At 42.9% G+C, this 21,320-nt stretch overlaps 1 protein-coding gene across 2 annotated transcripts in view; it reads left to right on the forward strand.

The window, feature by feature from the left end:
* Window positions 1-498: 498 nt before the first annotated feature.
* AZIN1 (antizyme inhibitor 1) overlaps window positions 499-21,320 on the forward strand; it is a 36,395-nt gene continuing 15,573 nt past the window's right edge. The window contains exons 1-4 of one of the 2 annotated variants that reach the window (XM_015428235.1): window positions 499-793; window positions 14,321-14,458; window positions 20,607-20,804; window positions 21,039-21,212. In XM_015428235.1, coding sequence (XP_015283721.1) covers window positions 20,703-20,804; window positions 21,039-21,212 — 276 coding nt within the window. In that variant the 5' untranslated portion in view covers window positions 499-793; window positions 14,321-14,458; window positions 20,607-20,702. Of the gene's footprint in view, window positions 794-1,367; window positions 1,481-14,320; window positions 14,459-20,606; window positions 20,805-21,038; window positions 21,213-21,320 lie in introns of those variants that run through there. The other variant, XM_015428244.1, reaches the window with a different exon arrangement.

A 21,320-nucleotide genomic window follows, 5' to 3' on the forward strand; every position in this document is an offset into this window, starting at 1 on the left:
TTACACTTCACAGCTCTGACAAGATCAGCCTAGTCAGGGCTACATGGTCCGCTTCCAGCTACACATCGGCGAGGAGGGAAACATTCTGTCCCTGTTCTCAGAGCCACTCTTTTCCTTATTACTTCATGCATTCGAGGCGCGAGCTGAGTCATGAATTTCTGAACACATTCCCGTGAGGAAACGGCCGCTAGCCTTCCCTCTCGCCCCCGAACAAATTTGGGGAAAGGGAAGCCCAGCTTCGGCTCGTTTCCCTAAACCCGAGCGAGCAGTTCTCGCTCATGCGCAGTCCACGCTTAGCCCCGAGGAATTTACACGCGCGTTGCGAAGGAAGCGAGTGCGCAAGGAGAGGGCGCCTTTGGTCTCTCGCTGCGAGCAAACGGCCAACCAAGCGCCTCCTTCCTTGCACGCTTGTGACGCGTGGCGCCGAGCCCCTCCTTTGGCCGAGCCCGTCTATAAATAGAGGGCCAGCCGCCCTTCTTCCTCTTCTTTTGCCATTTTCTCTCGCCCTCTCGCTGCGTCTGTTCCTGTCGCCGCCTCTCTGGCCACCCGGCTGCTGCTTCTTTCCCTCCCGGCTTTTTGCGCTCTTCTTCCACGCGGTTCTTCTTCTTTTTCGTGCTTGAGTACCGCAACTGCAGCGCAAGGTTGCGCTCTTTCCCCGGTCCAGCCCGCAGCCTATGGCCCTGGAAGGCGCCGCTGCCTCCTGTATTTCTGCTGTAGGTTCCCACATCCCTCTTTAAAAATTCCGCCTAAAAAGAGAAGACGATTTACCAAATCTTTCGGGCCGTTGTCCCACGTGAGTACCCTTTTCATTATTTTTTTTTAAAAGATTGATTGATTTCTGTTGGTGAGGATCTAATTGGGAAGGGGGCAAAGATCCCACCATTCAGCGCCGTGGATCGCCTCAGTCGCTCTAGAGGCCCCTTCCCAGACATTCAAAAGGAGCCCTTCGGCGCCGTTTGGAGTGGGTGATGGAAGGTGCAGGTGCCCTGGCCGTCTCCAGGCGCCGACATCAGGGCGGCGGGTACTGGGAGAGACGCCGTCTCAAAGCCGTGGGGCAACGCCGTGGAGAGTAGGAGCGCCACAAAGCTGTGCTTCGAGGAGCGCTCGATCCAGTTTGAAGGAGTTCAGAAGGTCTAGATCTACCGGATTCCTTTACACCCCCCTCTGGATATCGGGCGGGTAATGTGGGGAAGATGCTCATTGACAGAAACACCCCCCCCCCCAGGAGGTGTCTGTCGTTCTCCCGAGGGAGGAAAGCAGAAATGCCGACCTGGTGAAAGGCTGAGGGAGTCTCCAGGGCAGCAGCAGCAGCAGCAGCAGCAGCAGCCCTTCCGCCCGGTCCCTACAGCGGCGCTGCGGAACGCAGAATGGTGGCGCGGCGTGTGCTCGGCGGTGTCAGGCTCCCCTCAGCACCCATGGCCGCGGGTCCCTCCTCTCCTCTGAGCGGCCAAGGACGGGTCCTGAGCCTCCTCCCGAGCAGGTCCATGGGGGCGTGTGTGTGTGTGTCTGCGGGTGAGGCAAGAAAAAGGGGCAGGAGGGGGGGGTAGGCGCTTCGGTTCTAACATGGCGGACGCTCGCGTGTGCGAGGAAAGGGGGCTGCCGTGACGAGAGGCCGGCGCTTCTGCCCCTTCGTGTGTTTGATACATTGGGGGGGGGGACGGATATATGGGTGGGGGGATGGAGGGGGGAAGAGCCAAGCGCTTCCCAGGGAGAGCATGGCGGAGGGGCTCGGCGTCTGCTCCAACATGGCGGATTCCTGAGGAGGGGAGTGGGAGGCCGCCGCCGCCGCCGCCTGGGTGGCTGTCTCAGAACTGGGTCAGTTAGCAGCGATAAGCCGTGAGAAGCCGCGGCAGTTAACGCGCAGTCGTTGAGAGCGGCGAGGGAGGGAGGGAGGGAGATGTGTGGCGAGCGGAAGGGCGGCAGTTTGTGGGGGAGGTGGGGAAAGCCCCCTTGACCTGTCTGGGGAGGAGCGTAGGTGGGGTGGGGTGGGGGATCTCCTTTTGATCCCATGGGGGAAATAGTCCTCCTCCCTACTGGAAGCCATCTCAGTGTCCCCCCTGACACTTGTCAGTCGCCAGCCTCGAGGGGGAAGGGCGTGTGGCAGCCGGGTCTTCCCTGGTTTCTCTTCACCCCAGTAAGGGAAGTCTCCCTAGAGTTTGGGGAGACATGGCTCTGGGCACAGCCAGGCCTAGGATTCTGGCTGTGAGAGAGAGGAGGAGTATGGGTGACATGTCAGAGAAGGCAGCGGCTCTCTTCCCAGGCTCCCCTCCCCTTGAGTGTGGGTGGGGTGGGGGGTAGAATTGTGTTGCCTGGTGCTCTCAAAGGGCTGTCCCTTCCCAAGAGGATTGGAGGCCTCTGAAGCTTATGTTTTGTATGTTGGGGAGGGGGGCAATGGCTCCAGCCAGGAATGGGTGATGGCTGTGCCATTTCCGTTTCCAGGTAACTCCTGTACTGAAACTGACTGGTATTGTAAAAACAACCACACACACATTCTGCTAAAAAAAAGGTCCAGTGGCACTTTAAAGACTAAAACACTTGTTTCAGTATAGGTTTTTGAGGGTCATACTGAAATAAATATTGTTTTTAAGGTGCCACTGGGCTTTTATTTTGCTACAAAAGACTTGGCCGGTTTCAGGTTTTGCCAAGTAACATAGGAGGGACAGATGGCATCAGCAGAGGGAGTGGAAATGTGGGCCCAGGTTGCTTCACTTAGGAGAAACATGCCTGTCATGGCTAACCGTGAAGATCCCGTACACGTTGGTTGTGCCAGAGAGTTCTTGATGATGAGGCTTGGCTACCTAAAGTGACAGCAGCTCAGCTCCCCCCCCCCCCCCAATCAAGTATATCATAAAAATTCATGCTTCTTTTCCCCTGATGTTTGGACTACACTTTAATAGTGTCATGTCAAGGAATGTAGTAAAGCAAGACCTCCTCTCCCTGTTTAATTACTTCAGTCTGCCTGGAGTGAGAAATCTATCTCCTTCCTGGTTGTGGGACACTTTCACAATATACACAATTTTAACTAACCAAAGTAAATACAGTCCCCTGGCTTGGTACAGGCAATCACCAGTGTAAGTCAGAATCTCTGCTTAGTTCCTAACCATGCTTCAAAGACTAAAGAAAATCCACCCTGATTGTGAATGACAGACTGGAGTAGGGGTCTAAAGCACGAAGCAACCAATCTGTTTTGGGATCTGAGTATGTGCTTGTGTATCACTTCTCAGACTTTTGGCTAAGATTACGTGCAATATCTGAGTATGTGCTTGTAGACTAGTTTGTCTCCTCTTATCTGTTGCCAGGTTTGGGCCGCTCCTTATGTCAAGCCCCTCTGGATTGCCAGTCTTGAGAAGGAATTTTATGGTAACTTGATTGCTTTAGTCACAGTGGTGACACTTAGAAAGTATAAGAAGTATTTGTGTGAGAGAGCTCAGGGGTTTGGTTAGAGGTGTGACATTTGTGGAGCCAGCTGGATTTCTGGTGGATAGTGTGGTTGTAGATCAAAGGGTAGCATATGGGGCAATGCAAATTCAAGTCCCCAGTTAGTGATGACATTCACTCATAGGCGTTAGAAAGTCCTTATTTCTCTAACCATGCCTACCTTAAAGGATTCAAAGAAGATAAAATGGGGGGGGGGAGCCCATGTTGCTTTGGGTAGGATACAAATGTGGGAAGAATGATAGAAGAGATAAAAGCAACAGTTTGGCTGTCAGATGCCACATATAAAAGATCACACCCTTGACCATGTTACTGTGGAACAGTTGCCACCCCTTAGCTGAGTATTCATAATAATGTGGTTTAGAAACCCTGTTTCCCTCCAGCATTAATTAAGTTGATGGGAAATGCCACCTTTAGACATTCTTGGATCTCCTTGGTTGTGAATAGGACAGGTGTTTAAGGAATATTAGTTTAAAAAATATTGAGTATGTTTTGATCTTATTTTATTCCCAAGTGAAATCACAAAGTAGCTTTTAACCCTCTTTAAGTACTTCTTGAGGGGGATGTACAGAGAAATCAGGGTTTAAGGAGGAGACTGATGTAATCTTGAAGCAGAGAAGACTTTTAAAGATTGAATATGTGACTATTGTGTCTTCAAGACATCTATGTTGCATAGTGGTTTATTTAGATGACTGGGTAAGGCTTTGAGTCAGGTTGCATAACAGGAAGGAAAGGGGTTTTTTGAACTGTTGGTCTTCAATATTTTGGCGCCAGTAAGAAACTGAAGGAAGTACAATTCTCCCCCCATTGGGCCTGACTCTAGCGCTCTTCAGGGTCCCGGATGGAGAAGAAATGCAGATTATGCTGTCATTTGTGAGATCAGGTTTGCTGAGGCACGGACACTTGGCCCTATCATGACGCCCTGTTCCGAGTGAAAACAGAGACTGGTGGTTTCCAAGCGTATTGTCATGGTGGCAGCCGAAATTGAGCTTATGTTCCGATCATCCCCAATGCCCCTATATGTGTGTGCAGGTCACCAGCTGCTGTTCTTGCCTGGGGCAGAGAAAAGAGCTCCCCTTCACTTCAGCCCTGTGGGTGGCAGCATCTTAATGGAGTTTTGTATTGAATAATGGTGGTGGAAGAGGAGGGAGGGAGGGTCTGTTCCAGTCTGGACTGGTCCTGTCTAGTTCTTTCCTTCCTGCCACGGTGTGAACAATGCTGCTGTTGCTGCCGCGGCTTGCGACAGGCATCCCCCACCCCATGCGTCTCTCTGAGTGTGGCGAGCGCATGCAACGCCAGCCTCCCTTCCCCTCCCCTGTCTGCCCGGTTACAGTGTGGTAAAAAAGTGCTACTCTCTCATCCACAGCAGGCGCTTGTCTCCTCTGCCTTTTGGGCAGCCGGTAGTGCTGAGCTGCTCTTAACAGCCGCCAGCAGAATTGGTGTGCGTGTGTGTGAAAGATGGGGGAAGGCAGGAGAGAGCTGAGACTGCTCCTTAAATGAGCTAGGGGGGCCTTGTTAGTGGCACACAATGGATACATTTCTATTCTTTGAGATTCAGGTCTGCTGTTCAAAGAAGCTGCACAAATGATTGGCTCCTCTGCTTGGTTGGTGTCTGATCCAAAGGGAATGTTGAATTCTAAGCGCTTTCAATCCCTAAAGGTTATTTTTGATGGCTAGTAAGAAACTGCCATGTTAAACATGGCTTGAGATGAAGGAGTTTACATTTGTATTTTCTCCCTTCCCCCTCTTCTTATGAAATCAGTTTAATTGCATATAAAGTAACCTTGGTGTTAGCAACAATGGCTTCTGGAGCTGAAAGGAGGAAAGCTTTAACTAGGAGAGCAGACAGTGTCTGGGATAAAGGGATAGTGTTTTTTGTGTGATTTTTTTTTTACACATGTTCTGGAATTTGACATGGTTGGTAGGTGGGTTAAACCTACTGCCACTCCGCCTGTCTGTTTCATGACACAATAAAGTTTCAGATACTTTGCTCACAAATTATAGATTAATTAATGTTTATTTTCTTCAACTTGTTGAGACTTTGCCATAAAAATAGAACACCTGAGCTGTTCTGCCTGCACAAGAGGATGTTGTAATTTAATTTGTGGACTGTGATGAATTTGTGTCAAACGGCAATCATACTTGAACAGCTGGAATGTAGATCTTATGGTGCACTTTGAAGTGTGCATTTATTTAAGTGGTACATACTGGGTCAAAAGACTACTATTTCCATTACATTTCCTTCTCTGGCATGAAAAGGAAGGTTTCTTGAAAAATGTTTACTTAAGTTACAGAACTACAGTGGGAGCTCATGTTTTAGTTGATTACTTTCTGTACAGAGGACGGCGGAAAACAGGAGGGCCTGGCAAGATATTCTCCATGGGGTCGCAAAGAGTCGGACTCGACTGTGCGACTGAACAACAACAACATATATGTACAATCTGTCTTTGAATGCTTATTCAGGAGTCCAAATTTTATTGAGTTAATTGGGGCTTATTCCCAGTCAAGTATAAACAGTATATTCTTGGTGAATATAGTTCTGCAAGACAGAAGTTTTGGCTACATAATAAAAATATTTACCTGTTGTATTATGTTAAAAGAGTTGAGTTTTCCACTGGCTCCTACTCTTCTTTGTGTCCTAGTGGGGTGTGCATGCGTGCAAAGAATGGCCTTTCATCTGTGAATTTAGAAAATGTAATGTTTTCTTGATAACAAAATGGCATAGAGTCTTCTAAACTCTTCTAAAATGTTACTGTCAGTTGTTAAGCATTGTTTTTAATACATTAAGGTAAAAGGTAAAGGTTCCCTTGCTCGAAAGCCAGTCGAATCCAACTCTAGGGTTGCGGTGCTCATCTCCGTTTCAAAGCCGAAGAGCCAGCGCTGTCCGAAGACGTTTCTGTGGTCATGTGGCCGGCATGACTAAACACCAAGGCGCACAGAACGCTGTTACCTTCCCACCGAAGTGGTACCTATTTATCTACTTGCAATTTCTTGCTTTCGAACTGCTAGGTTGGCAGGAGCTGGAACTAGAGACAGGAGCTCACCCTGTCTTGCGGCACCCGGGTCTTGAACCGCTGAACTACTGACCTTCCACAGCCTGCAGTTCAGCGTCTTAACCACTTGAGCCACCGCAGCTCTTTTAATACATTAAGAACTAATAAAATTTTATTTTACTTCACTTGGTATTTGTATATTTGCATGATAGTGCCAGTTCAATAAATGGCTAGTAATCTAGAATTCAAGTACTATTTGAATATGAAAATGATGGCTATTTATGTATGATATAGCTCCTACAAATAAGAGGCACTTATTAAAAATAAAAAGTCCTTGCCCAAAGCACATATAGGTTGGATGGGGACTATATATTAATAATTCCAAGAAATATTAGTGTTGCAGTTGCCCTCTGCCCCTATAGATGTGAAATTTTTGAACATTTTGAAGACATGGAAAAATTGATTCTTTGAGATTCAGAAATTTTAGAAAAATGGAAATACATGTTATATTTAACAAGGCTACTGCTTCTTTACTTCTTTAATTACCTACTGCTTCTTTACTGCTTTAACTACATAAATGCATAGTATATAACTTGGCCAATAAATATGCCAAATAGTACAATTTTATGGAACGTAAAAGTATACATGAGTTGCAGTCCAGTCTTAACCAAGACTGCAACCTTTTAAAACTATGGATTTATAGTGGTGTAATTACACTGTTTTCTATAGGCAAAGCTGCAAATATATCCTGTGCGAGGGGGAAAAATAGAAAATACAGATTTTGTAGTAAAGAAAAAATTACTTGGACAGAAATAGTTTCATATAGTCAAATAGGGCTAGCAGCATATTTGGATATAGTTCTACTTTATAATTTAGAAAATGCTGAACTATTCAGTAGTGTGTTATAATCTAAAGTTTATTAATTGTGGAAAGAATGCTTGAAAATTATTATGCTTGTCTGCAGCATACACTGGAGTTACCATTATCTAATGTTTATTCTTACACCAAAAATCACACATTTTGACTAAAACATTACCTTAAACCTTTTGCTCATTACAAAAGGGAAAGTATTCCACAGGGTTTTTTGTTTTACTGGACCTTTGCATCATCATCATCTTCCCCCAGTAGCACATACTTTGCATGCAGAAGGTCCCAGGTATAATTTTTGGCATCTGCAGTGAATAATATCCTTGGCAACAGGTGCTGGGAAAGCCATCCTCCTGAGGTTTTGGAGACCAGTTGCCAGGAAGAGTAGGGAGTACTATTAGGTAAGATGGACCATTGGTCTGACTTGGTTTATACCAAACAGCATCACATAGTGGTTGCAGCTGTCTGCACCTTGTTCTCACACAGTCCAAGTGGGTGTGGCAGAAGCAAGATAAGAGACAGCAAGAGGTGAAGTGCTAAACTCTGAGATTAGCACACACACACACCCACCTGCACTCCCTTTATATAGCTTTGGATCTTTCCAGATCCACTTACAGGTCTTAAAGGCACTGTTTTACAAAAAATCCCCAAAAACTTTAAAGGAAAACTCCAGTGTAAAAGTGCTGAATTACAATTTGTCGACTTTTGACATAGCTCTCTGTAACTCAGCCCCATGAGAGGCTGGAAGCTTTAATCTCTCTCATCATTAGGTATAAAAAACGCTTCTGTTCCAATCCTTTATACATGAATTAATTTGGAATAGTTTACTATGAAGACGTTAGGTTTGACTCAGGAAAACTTATGGTGAAATAAACTGGGTAGGTCTTCAAGGTGCCACTTGATTTCTGGTTTATTTGGCCACCCAGCCATTGCATAGCCGTAAAGCCCAGGCATCTAAAGCCAAGGTTAAGTCTTGCCTAAGGCCATCCTGAGAGCAGGAAACCCAACACCCACTAGGTGCAGAGCCAGTAGGAACAGTTCAGTTTCACTATCATAGTTGGAAGTTTCTGATTTGGGCTTGGTAAAGATTTAGAGGAATCACCACAGGTGTAATCCCAGTCTAAACCCAATGGGACCAAACAAGTGTTCCTCACACTGAAAGCTATGGAGAAGATAGTTCCATTCCCTGAGTTCTCTTAATCCCTAATGAAAGAGGAATGGACAAAGCCTTTATCAAATTATTTAGGGCTAGGCTTCTGTGCTTTACCTAAGGCTGTCCTTGGTCAGATGCCAGTTGTGGATGCTCTAGTAGTATCTTGGTCTCAGGGCAGTGATGCCTAAGGATTGGGTCTAGAGCAGTCTGCACTCATGAACCAAAATCAGTTTTCCCAAGGGAAGATTTTTTTTGGCTGATTCTCAAGTTCTGGTGATCAGAGATGTGAGCCTTGTAGGCTGCAGTGCCCATTGCCAAAGGAGTCTCTTCATGGAGTCTATAGTCTGCAAAAGAAAGCAGCACTCGTCAGGTTGTCTGTAATACACTTAATTCCTGGTTTATGGCATCTACAGATTTTGTGAAGGACAGACATACTGTTGCAAAGGCTCAAGTCAATTAACAGGGCAGATCTAGGTGCAGGTCTGTACAGCTGCCAATCTGATAGAATGGGTGAAAACATCTGTACTAAAATGACTGGAAACACATCTGTACAGTGTGCACAACATTCAAATGGAACTGGTTGAGTCACAACCATGTTAACTAAGTGGAATGATCTCTGAAATGGCTATCTACCTGCTGACCAGAAATACCAGAGATGGACACCTCCATACAAGATCACAGTGGACAGATTTTTTCACTAGGTACATGTGCTCAGGAATGGAGCAAGTAGATGCCCTGATGCTCCTTGGCCACAGGGACTTCTTTCTACTTTCCATCCAGTTCCACTTATTCCTCATTCAGTCAGGAAACTTGAACTGGAAAGAGCTTGTGTAGTTTGTGTGGCCTTTTATTATGGCTAGGATGTGATTCTACTCAGCTGGCATCCCCCACAAAGTGTTCTTGGAGGTGGGTTTCCCTGTTATGCCCGTCTGCTGTCCAGATTTCCAATACAGCAAACTGAAGTGGTACTCCAGGGATTCACTTCCTCTTTGAGTCACTGTGGGAAGTACTTTTGATGAGTCTGATGTTGAAAATGCTTTCTGTGGTGGCATAATCGGGCCCTACAGCAGTGATACACAATGGCTCAAGAGCTGTATGTGGCTCTTTGGCATGTTACCTGTGGCTCTTCCCCATAGGATACCCATCCTATGTTCTAGGAAAGTGAGCAAGGTCATTTCCACCTAGGCAATCTCACTCTGTTGCCTGACCTATTATGTCTCATGCTGAGGGAAGGCAGAGAGGGAAGGTTCAAGGGTGGTAGAAAGAGACAACCCTACGTGTGCACTGTGCAGAGGTATTCCAGTAACTTAAAATGTTAGTTACATATATTAATAACTATCTTGTGTGTGTTTGGTGGGGTGGCACACAAGAGCATGAAATAGTTTTATGGTAGCAGGTAACTGCAAATGTGGTTCTCTACGAGTTGCAGAGCGAGTACCATTGCCCTAGAGAGTCAGATCTGGAGCTTTTCCCAAACATCCTGGGCTGCGCATATTTCACAGAAATGAAGTGGCCCTCCAAAACTTTCTCATCCCACCCAAATGGACAGTGGGTGTTTCATTCCAGACAGGAACTTTCCTGTCCTTCTTTTGTCCTAAGCCTCTACATCCTCTGGAGAAGGAGTGGCATATTGTTGTGTGCTCATAGATTTCTTAAAATTCATACCAGCAGAACTGCAGCCATCAGAATATTTTTATGCTCTTCTGTCTGATGAACTGAGGCAAGAAGGGCTCTAAGTCATAATTGATTAGGTGCTTAAAGAATTGTATGTCATTAACCTGCTCTGTGCAAGGTAAGCAAACATCCATGTGCATTGCAGCACAGTCTGTTAGATGTGAAGTTATTTCAGCAGCCTTCAGCGCTTGCACTCCTATTGAAGAGGTATGTAAGGCAATGACATCACCTTGAATGTTAAAAAGTGTCACAAAGTGGATACTCTCAGCTTGGCTAATATGGTGGTCAGGTGTAGGTTGCTCAAGGAGGTCAATTAACAAAACATTCCGGCATGTGGGTATAGCTAGGGAGTCCCATTCAGATGAGATGTCCAGTAACAATATCTAGCGATCAGGATGCTGTTCTACTCTGAGTGAGAGAACACTAAACATACGTTAGTGTTCCCTCTACTTAGAAGTAATGAGAATATCCTGCCCTTCCATGCCCTACCCCTCTGTTCTTTAGCACCATGTTAAACAACCAATGTCAGTCTCTCAGGTTTCAGAAAGGCATATGGCTTGCTGATAAAAGTAGATTTACCAAGCAGCTTTAAACCCCTCTGCAGCACAGTAAATTTTAAAAAGTATAAATGAATCAAACTCAAAGCATTTATGGTTGTATTTACCAGAATATAATGTCTTTCCTTTGAGTCAGTATTTCTTGAAGGTAGTTCATTTCCAACAGCCAGAAGTTGGAAATGGAGAGGTTCATACTCTCTGCATTCTTCCTAGCCCCCATACTGGAATGGTTTTATGTAGCTTAGCTTAACATCTTCTCATTTGGAACTTAACACCAGGTCTCTTGGGAAATATTACACCATGTACATTTTATTTTAGATTTCAGAACAGAAAAGGAAGATGTCAATAATACATAAAACCATTCTTACAAACAAAACACTATTTAGGTGAGACACACTCTGATGAAAAAATAAAAGAAAATGAGATACAAGAATTCTGTGAACCTAAAAGGGAATACACGTAAATGTAACACTCAAAACAATAGATTTATAGAAGTCTAAAGGAACTATTATAAATCCAAACAAGTGAAAACTCCCCACAAAGTTGATTAAAATATAGAAATAAATTTATACTGGTCTGGAATAGGTAAATATGAAGCATTTTCACTCATCGTGTACACTAAAAAGGTAACAATTTTTCCATAATAGTAGTTTAATGGTAACACGTATCAAAGGAAGAGATTTGCTAAGAAATATTATCCATTATAGTCCCAGATTTTCCTGTGCCAAAGCGTTATAGTTGGCGGATTTTTATTCTTTCAGTGAGAAGCTATTAATGCCTTTGCCACTACAAGTAAGATTGCAATTAAATTCTTCCGCACCGGTAGAATCTCCCAATCTTCCAATTTTTTTTAGAAGTATTGCTTCTGGACTTGAGGGTGGTTTATAGCCTGTGATTAATTCAATATGGCCTAAAATGTTATCCCAATAAGTTGCTATTAAGGGACACTTCCACCAACAGTGAATAAAACTACCAGGTTTTCTGCACCCTTTCTAGCAAAGTATTACTGTTCTGAAGCTTTAATGTAGTATAGCTTTAACAGCATTAGGTACCATCGTGTCAAAATTTTGAGAGAGTAATTTAAAATTAATAACATTTGACTGAAGTATATAAAATTGCCAAATTTCTCCCCAATTTTTCCCCAATGTTGTGGGGTAGAGATAGAACTAAGTCTAGATCTCCATTTTTAATAATTATGTCTAACTCATTAATTTTAATCTAAACTTGTTCCTGATAAACTTGAGATAGTAAACATTAAGTATGTTCTACAGTTTTCACATCCTAGCTTTCTTTTTGGTAGTATCTGGTTTGCAGAATGCTGGGCTTACTGAACTTCTCTATCACTCATGCAGTCAGTCCCCCTAGAACACACCAGAACAGTAGCATTCACTGTGTAGCTCATTAGCAATCACCTGCCGCTAAAAGAGCCACATGCCTGTTGTATGCCCAGTGTGCCACCCCAAACACACACACAGTGATGTAACTATTAGTATTAAACATGTAGCTGTAACTATGTATCTGGAATGAGGGGAAGGGCTTCTTTTTCTACCTCCTTACTCTCCAGCATGAGGCACAGCAGCCCAGGCAAAATAATGTGGTTGCCATGTCACAGGGAGGAGGGCTAGCTGGCTGTGGAAAATGGGGAAGCAACATCCCACCCCCCATGTCCAGTTTCCTATCCTCCTGACAGTTGTAGAGAAGAGTGGGGCAACTGAAGAGGATGGACCCTTTACTTCCTACCAAGGCCTCCTACTTAAGGAGGAGGAGTCTCACATCTTACTTTTCCTCTGATCTCTGTGGTGGTGACTGTTTAAAGTTGTGAACCACCTGTTTACCACAAGCTCTAGCAGGCAGTAGCCTTGCCCAGTTTCCTGAAACATGGGTTGAGTGCCACCTTGGGGAATGGTGCTCAGAAGAGCCCACAGGTGGCTCTTGAGCCATTGAGTGACTATCACTGCATCAAACTTTTCCATGTAGTGGCACATTGCAGGATGGTCCCCAAGTCTTTCAGAAAAGCTTGTCTTCCATTTCTGTCTTCTCACTGAAGAGTCCTAGGTCTGTCTTGAACAGTAGTTCTCAAGCAGTAGTGTGTGTACCACTGGTGCAATGCAGAAGTAGTCCAGGACCTAAAACAGGGGGTTTCATAACAATGACCAAGAATTGATTTCCCCCTCTATTGACATGTCTGTTAGCAAGGGTGACACGCCATCTCCAGCTGACCTTGCCTGCCATGGACTATCCATCTGTGATTTTTGGCATTCTAGTAGTAACCTAAGACACCTGGTGCTTCTCCTAGTTCCCCTGCCCATCAGCAAGTGTCTTTGATGCACTGCTTCCTGTCAGCCCTGTCTGCGAAGGATTATCCTTTAATGCAAGAACATAAAAATTACTCCCAGCAATACTATTGCAATTCTTTTATGTCCTTGAAACTTACCATATATGATAAATAAACAGAATCACTGAAAGCATGTGTACATCCTTCTAGGGAAAAGTGGGCTTTTTGTTTCTATCATGGTGGGACCCAGGTTTTTTTATAGGGTGGTTGGTGGGACATTAGATAAGGAAAGGTTGAGAACCACTGGTCTAGAACATGGTTTGAAAATAACTTACTTTGGCTAATACTTGATAATGTAAAGGTCTTGCCCTTAAAACTTGGTTGCTCAAGTCTTTCAAGCACAGCTTTTTCCAGACTGTGTTAATACTGAAACAGCTATTGCTTGGGATGCAACCATGATGATCTACTGTACATGGAATATGTGACATTTGCGTAGGTCTTGCTTGGTGCATTTTGAACTGGCTCCCTCTTCAAAATGTCTTCGAATACGAAGTATCTTTTTCTTGTATTCCCTGAATCAACATTCTCAAAGTTTAAAGAGTTTTTTTAATGTGCATAGTTTCTGAAAATTGTACTTGTCTTGTTACAAAAATTCGCTTGTTAACATGAATACTGAACACTATAACATTCAAGAGCATATTGTGATGTGGATAATCTTGTTCTTGTGAACATGGAAGTGAGCTTTGAATTGTCTCCAACACCCATGCCCTCATAGCAGCCTGCATATCCCATGGAAGATGCTTTCTTCAGAAATGTGCATTGGGGCAGAAAAGATTGCTGCTAGGAGAACAAGAAATTGTATGTGCTACGAGACCAGAGGTCCATCAGTGGCTATTAGCCACAAGGTATAGATAGGAACTCTCAGTCTGGGGCAAGTGATGCACTGTATTCTTGGTGCTTGGGGGGGCTACAGTGGGAGGGCTTCTAGTATTCTGGCCCCACTGATTGACCTCTTGATGACACCTGGTATTTTTGGCCACTGTGACAGAGTGTTGGACTGGATAGGCAATTGACCTCATCCAACATTGGTTTCTCTTATGTTCTTATGTTTGTTCTTATGAGAGTGACTATAAACTGAATAAGGAATATGGCTAAATTTCAGTTCAGTGAACTAAATGTATCTTTTGCTGAAGGACAGGTCTTGGGCAACTGATGTTGAGTGTTTGTAGCTTGTAAATGTACAGCCCCCCTTTAAAACCTGAATTTATGTACCATGGTGCACATATTTGGAGGCAACGTTATGTGGGCTGGATTTTCTTCCAGCTGTTGCATGCACTAAATAGTTGCATATGTATTTTCTCTGCAGGGCAAACTCTCTGACCAGGTTTACAACTATCCAGAGGGTTTAGGAGAAGTGCTTTATCGAGAACAGTTCGACTTCAACGCTGAGCCACCTTGGGAACCTAGCTGATGATAGTAGGGTTCCATCTCCTAACTTGTCCATGTAAGTATCTCTCTCTCCTTTTTTTCTCTAGTGTTATAGCTGTGTACTAGAGAGATCTAGCTGCCTAAACGAAAAGTGAGTCATCATATCCAAGAGCTCTTTCTTGTCAGTTGTTTCAAATGAAAGTAGGAGCCTGCCCTGGTGGGGAAGGCAGGATACAAATTAATTAATTAATTAAATATATGTGAAGTCTGCCTCCAAAAGCCAAGTGATATTTCTGGTATTAGAGAAAAATGGAATTAAAAATACAGAGCAAGATAGAAATTGAAAGGTGTTATACCATTATTTTTAATTTAGAGCCATGCTACTTTGTTTAAATTAAGGCTATATAAAAATGCGGAACTTTTGTGTCCTCCTTAAGTTGGCGCTGTTTCCATAAAGAACCATTTGAATTCTTAAAAAAAAAAAATCTAATTAATGCAGTAACAAACCACAATATATGGAAAAAGGAAAACACACAATCCATATAAATTTAAATTTACCAATGTATCCCACCATAAACAGCATTTTGTATAAAATGCTCTAGAACGTCTTAAGGTTCAATATGTCCTAGATTGTTAAAAGTGAAGGGTGATAACAAATACAGACCATTTTTCTGTGAATCTGTCCAATTGGGCTTGAGTGTTATAACTTCTACATTCCTGTGTCAATTTAGTCATTTATTGTAGGGACCTTCTTGGATTTCCATCATTGCCTAGCAGATGTAATTAAACAAGATGTCATTTCTAAATCTGTATTGTTCACTACACCTTTTAAATGCCACAGCAACCAAATTGGGAGATCCAGGACAAGTTTATATGCTGTCAGTTCCAAAATAACCAGAGCAGCTTTTACCTGGTATTGATAAATATTTGTGTGTGAAGAAAAAAAAAGGTGAAACAAGCCCACATCCTACAGGAACAGCACCAACAACAGACTCGAGAATACATTGGGTACATATGGACCAGTTTGTGAGGCATAAGATACCAATTGTACAACGTAATAAAGTTTTCTGTTTGAGTCACTGAGATTACTCAAGGATGAATATTACACCAAATCCATTTCACGTATTAGTGGAACCCCCCCAAACATCTTATTCCAACTTTTGATAGGTTTAAAATATAATTTTCGTTGTCAGTGCAAAATAGGAACTAATGATGCTATTCTTTAACACTCTTTTAGAGAATAGGACTTCAGTGAGTTTCTAAATTGACCATATTTATGAGATGAGTGCAAGATATAGGAAATTTGAAAAAACTGAAAAAAGGATGGTTTATATCCCCCATAAATGAATATAACTCCCTGTTTTATTAAATTATTAATTCTAAAAGTGGTGAATGAGCCACATCTGTATATTTCCTAGCCTTGAAATTGCGTAATAGTTATTAAAGAACAAGGTCAAAGGCGATAGACCAGATCTCATCTGATATTTAAATTAATACCAAATGTATAAGTCTGTTTTAAGGGGAAGGGTATCACATTGCTAGTTGCTTTCTTAATAACAAGGTAAATCTGACCACTCTTAATGATGCTAACCGAATAGCTTTATAATGAAGTTTAATATGGGGGACTCCCAGTTCACCTTCCACTGGTTTCCTGTACATTAACTTGGAAGCAACCCAAGAGAGTTTTTCTTGCCATATGAATTTAAAAATCAAATTCTGCCATTGCTCTAGGCAGCCATTATCTACTGCAAAATGAATATACCTTAACAAAAAGAATGTTAAATGAAGCACTCATGTTAATAATTGCTATGACAATGGAACAGCTGACCAGAAATAACGGTCAGTAGTTAGATCAGCTTGTAGCTTAATGATTTATTCTGACCAAGGAATCAAGATCCACAGTAGTCCACATTTCTAAATACCTGATCAGACTGGAATTTTCTTTTACATCCAACACCCCAGCAGATTCTTCCTTTTCTGCTTATTGTATATTTATTTCTAACAGTTCTGATTTTGAAAATAATTTGAGTTCTTAGCTTGAAGACTTTGAGTAGATTCAGATGTAATGGCAAATTAGACTATGGTTTGCTTTTACTTCTGATCCTAGTCTCTGTTTTTACTATACACTTGACATGTTGCAAGTCATATTTCACTTGCATACAGAAAGGGAAGCGTTTCAAAGCGGTGGGAAGCATGGGGCATGACTCTGCTGCATTACACTGGCACTTCATACCAGGGTAGGTAGCAGAGCCCTAGCATACCTGACATATTTGGCATTTGGAATTCTGTGTGGCCCAGCAGCTGTGCAACCACTGGAGCTGATATGACTGACTGAAGCAGTTGACATTTGGAAGCCATTGTAAATGTTTTCACTGCTTTCGCTGACCCCAGAAGCCTGATCGCACAGCCACGTGATAGCCTGGAGTTGTTGGGACTTGCTTGAGCTTAGCTGCTTGCGCTAGTACTGGGGGACATGGTGTTAGTACAGCAGCCTTTGTGATTTCCATCTGTGGTTGTGAAAAGAGACATCCTGCCTTTCAGACGAGACACATTTGAACTGTATTCAGATACCATGAACGAACTCCAGTTTTTGTGACAAGAGTGAGTATAGTATATTCTGAGGCTTGTGCACTCCCTTCCTCCTCCCCTTGTGGGTGGAACAAAGACTAAAGGCTGTGACTTTGCCTTGCGCTCCAAAGCATGGCTGGCTGGAGAGAAGGGAGAAAAGGTCTGGGTTTGCTCGTTAGCCAAGCACACAGGGGCACATGGTTTTGAAAGGCTTTGATCTCATTAGTTAGTTGAGATATTCAAATCTGAATGCTTCAACAAGCTGTGGTTTGCTTTGTTGCCCACCAATCAGGATTCCAAAACAGAGCTAAACAGTTAACAAGAAAGAAACCCCAATTTGTTGCTCAAATTTGGATGTCACAACAAACTCAGGTTAGATCAAAGTCTTCCTAAATCAGGAAGGCTTCAGTCTCTGCCCCACCCATGAGGAGAAGAAATGTACGAGCCTGAGAATAAAAACAAGCTGATTGTCATCATGAACAAACCAGAGTCTTATTTGTCATCGGACTACAGCCCTAGAGTACTTTGATACACCTTTGAAGTTTTTATCTGGCAGTGTTCCTTACCTGAGTTCACACTGAGAAGAATCCAAGTTTACCTGAATCTCTTAAACAGTACAAAGAACTTATTCAAAAGAAGAGAGATCAGTTTCTGCTACTGTGTGACACTTTTTCCTCACAATTCTTTGTCCTTGTTCTTGCCTAACCTTTCTTGTTTTAAATCAGTCTGTTGTGCTGGGGCCATATCCCACTGCCTAGAAGTAATTGGTACTTGTACTGGATTTTAAGTACTATTTGTTATTTTGAGAGCCAAGTTTTGGCTGGCAAGTAGAGGGATTGAAATAAATACAACTGCTTGTGCTGCTAGCTGCTCACAGGATCAGTTTGTTTGCTGCCTTCACATTGTCAGAGATGGTCTCTTATCTGAACAAAGCTGACTTCAAAGCAAAACTTTGGCGGTTGAGGCAAGTTTGAGAATCTACTCAACTGTAAGAACTGCCTTTAGAATGGCAGGCAACCAGAAAGTTTATTTGTAATGGATGGCACAGCCTTTCTCATGTTTGTAGAGTGGCTAGGCATTTGGGCTTTTCTTTCATGGCAAGATCCGTCCTCCCAAGAACTGAGCACAGATATTTTTGATTAGTCATTCTCTATAAATTGAGCCTTAAGCCACTTCATACTACCATTCATGAACAAATAATGGGTGTGCCTAAGCTCAGAAGAACCTTAACAACGCCCAGGTCGTGTGTGTGTGTGAGTTAAGAAGTGCCCTAATGTTCTGTTATAAAATGATTTATTGAGGAAAATGTCAATTAAACATAATGAGAGTGTATGGAACAGTGTTAATTAAATTGGCTTGTCTGGGTGTGTGTTTAAGTTCCCATTAAATCTGTTTCTGGCTCCTCTTTCCAGCTTCAGCTGCTGGCTATGAAACCAGCTACTTCAGCGGTTCTCCTATGGGCTCCCTGTTATGGGCGGGTGGTGCTCACGTGTTCTGTTTCGGAGGACAGGCTTAGATAGTTCTGCCTTTTGTTTTGATTTTAAGAATTTCTTTCCTTTAAGTAAAAACAACCGAGGCAGTTTACAGTGGAAGACGTTTAAAAGAGCAGTGTAACAATAAATGCACATGAGGTTTAACCACAAAATAAATTGAGTTTCATAACATTTATTTATATTTATTTATTTATATCTTCGATTTCTACCCCGCTCTAACCCCGAAGGGTCTCTGAGTGGCTTACAAGTTCCAAATTTATCCCTAGCTAAGGCCACATGTCTACAGGGGTTAGGGCAGCACTTCAGCCGGCAGATTAGGAACACAGTGGTTGAGGGCTCAGGGGGTCCCCCCTTTTCTTCTGGTTAGTGGACTCTAAAGGTTTAAGCTAGATATTTTTTTACACAAAGAAATCAATTAACTTAAGTAATAACTAACTAAATATATTTTCATTATATTTAACAGTAAGATTAATTTTGTATTAAATACAGTAAAAGCTGAGTTAACAGGCATTCTAAACTGCTGATCCTGGAGGAGTGGGCACCTTCCACTGACTTGGACAGCTGTTGAGTGAGTGATGCCCTGGCTGAGAGCTGGCCAGGAAGCGCTCCCTGTTCCTCCGTTGCTTGTTCTTTCATGATGAGAGGAAGCAGAGGAAAGGCAGGGAATGCTTCTCAGCCATGGGCAAGCCCTGTTTTTGCTGCCGGCCTCCCTGTTCTTCTCTCCGCCACCTGCTTTCATGTAAGAGTGGGCAGTAGAGTCACTGCGAGTGTGGAGGGGGTGGTATTAGTGAATTTCCTGCATTGTGCAGGGGGTTGGACTAGATGACCCTGGAGGTCCCTTCCAACTCTTATGATTCTATGATTCTAGAGAGCAGGCAAGACTTCCAGAGGGCCATCTGAATTTCCAAGGAGAGGGTGTTCTAGAGCTTGGGGGGGGGGTACTGCTGTCAGCATGTTGAGAAGGCCAACCCCAGGTTCTTAAACTTTAGGCAGGTTCTCATGGGTAGAGGTGTTCCCTTGGATAACCTAGTCCAAGGCCATTAAGGACTTCAAAGGATAGCACAAGAGTTTTGAATTGGGACCCTGGAACATATTGGAAGCAAATTCTTATGAAGTGCTTGAGCAGTGAAAGTGCTGAATGAATGGTTAATAATAAAATACAAGTATGTTTCTTGTACTTATTTCTGTTATGTGATTGTAGTATAGGAAGTATTTGAAATATAAATAGCTAATCTTAAGGTAATAGGTCTGAAAAATGAACATTCTGAAGGAATGCTTCCAAAATAACACTGGGCCAGCAAGCCATGGTGTGGGTGGGGGGGTGGGGTGGGGGAGCATATTTGGTCTTATTTCAGAACTTTTCATTGAGGAAGATTGGAAGGTGCCTTATAGGGCCACCCTGAGGAGAGTTACACCCTCCTGAGTGCACTTACATTAGTGGACTTAGAAAGGTGCACCTCTCCTTGGGATGGCACTGTAACAGCTTTATACAAAAGGTCAGTAGCGAAAATACCGTAGTCACATAAGATTGTGATGACAAATCTTGTATCTAGAATATTCAATACAAAGCAAAACCTGTAGGGAGTTAGAACAATTCCAAAGTAGGGCCTGGTCTTAAGGTTTGCTTTGTCAATAGCCAAGCCGTTTCTGCTGGAATTTAAAGACTGCTCTATATGTTGATCATAGTTACGTAAAAGTCCTTCTGGGACTGGATCACTGCAGACTACACATTTTGAATATTCTCTCATAACAAAAAAACTTGTATCAGTAGGAGAAAAGTCAGTATATTATGGGAATACTAAGTAAGAACTTGTGTCCCTGCTGTGCTAGTTGCTGCATCCAGTAGTGATCCATCTGTAATCCAACATGGTGTAGTCCCAGAAGACAGACTGATAATGTGGAACGTGTAGCTTGGCTCTAAATTTCAAGTCTTGGTTGGCCATTGTGTGAGACAGGGTACTGGCCTAGCTGGTCTGATCCAACAGGGCTCTTCTTCTGTTCTTAAGCCTGTTTTACCACATCTGCTGGCAAAATAACACTGCTAGTTTATCTGTACTTTTGGTAGGCTTCTGCGTTGTGGGTGACTGAGAAAAACTTCTTGGCCAATGCTCTTCTGCAGTGTTTATAGCAACTGAGGTTTTAATTATCTCTTCTGTCAAACAGTTTGTTGCATAATTTAAGGACCCGGCTCTAAGGCTTTGCAGCCCGTCCCTTGTGTTTCTTGGTTTATGACTGTCGGCTTTGCGGAATACGGCTGAGATGAAAGGATTTCTTGAGGATGCAAACTACTCCATTGGCTTATTGGATGAAGGAGTGAATCTTGGAGATGTCATTGACAACTGCATTTATGAGCATACTCTTGTAAGTATTCAGTTTTCAGTACCTACTTTCACAGTTCATTTAATATTTATAAATGATATGTGTGTGTATATCTCATAACTGGGTTAAAATTATAACTGTATTGTTATGAAAATGGATATCAGTATTGGGGATACCAGTGGCCAAAGTGAGAAATATGTCCCCTGTAATTGTCAACTACTCATCATACTTCTTTTTGGAAAAAAGTTCAACTATATATAATTTCGTGTTTTGTAGACTGGCAAAAATACCTTTTTTGTTGGTGATCTGGGGAAGTTGACCAAGCAGCACATCCATTGGCAGAATGTTATGGCACGAGTAAAACCATTTTACAATGTAAAATGTAACTCTACTCCAGGTGTACTTGAGATTCTGGCAGCTCTTGGAACTGGGTTTGCATGTTCAAGTAAAGTGAGTATTTACTTTGTTTCTGCTTAGGATCTGAACTTCTCCAGTAAATAATATCTTTATGGAACATGTGTTGATGATAACAATTGCCATACAGAAGCATCTTAATTC

Source organism: Gekko japonicus, unplaced genomic scaffold, assembly GCF_001447785.1.
Source record: "Gekko japonicus isolate JY-2015 unplaced genomic scaffold, Gekko_japonicus_V1.1 scaffold555, whole genome shotgun sequence".
Classification (NCBI taxonomy): Eukaryota; Metazoa; Chordata; class Lepidosauria; order Squamata; family Gekkonidae; genus Gekko; species Gekko japonicus.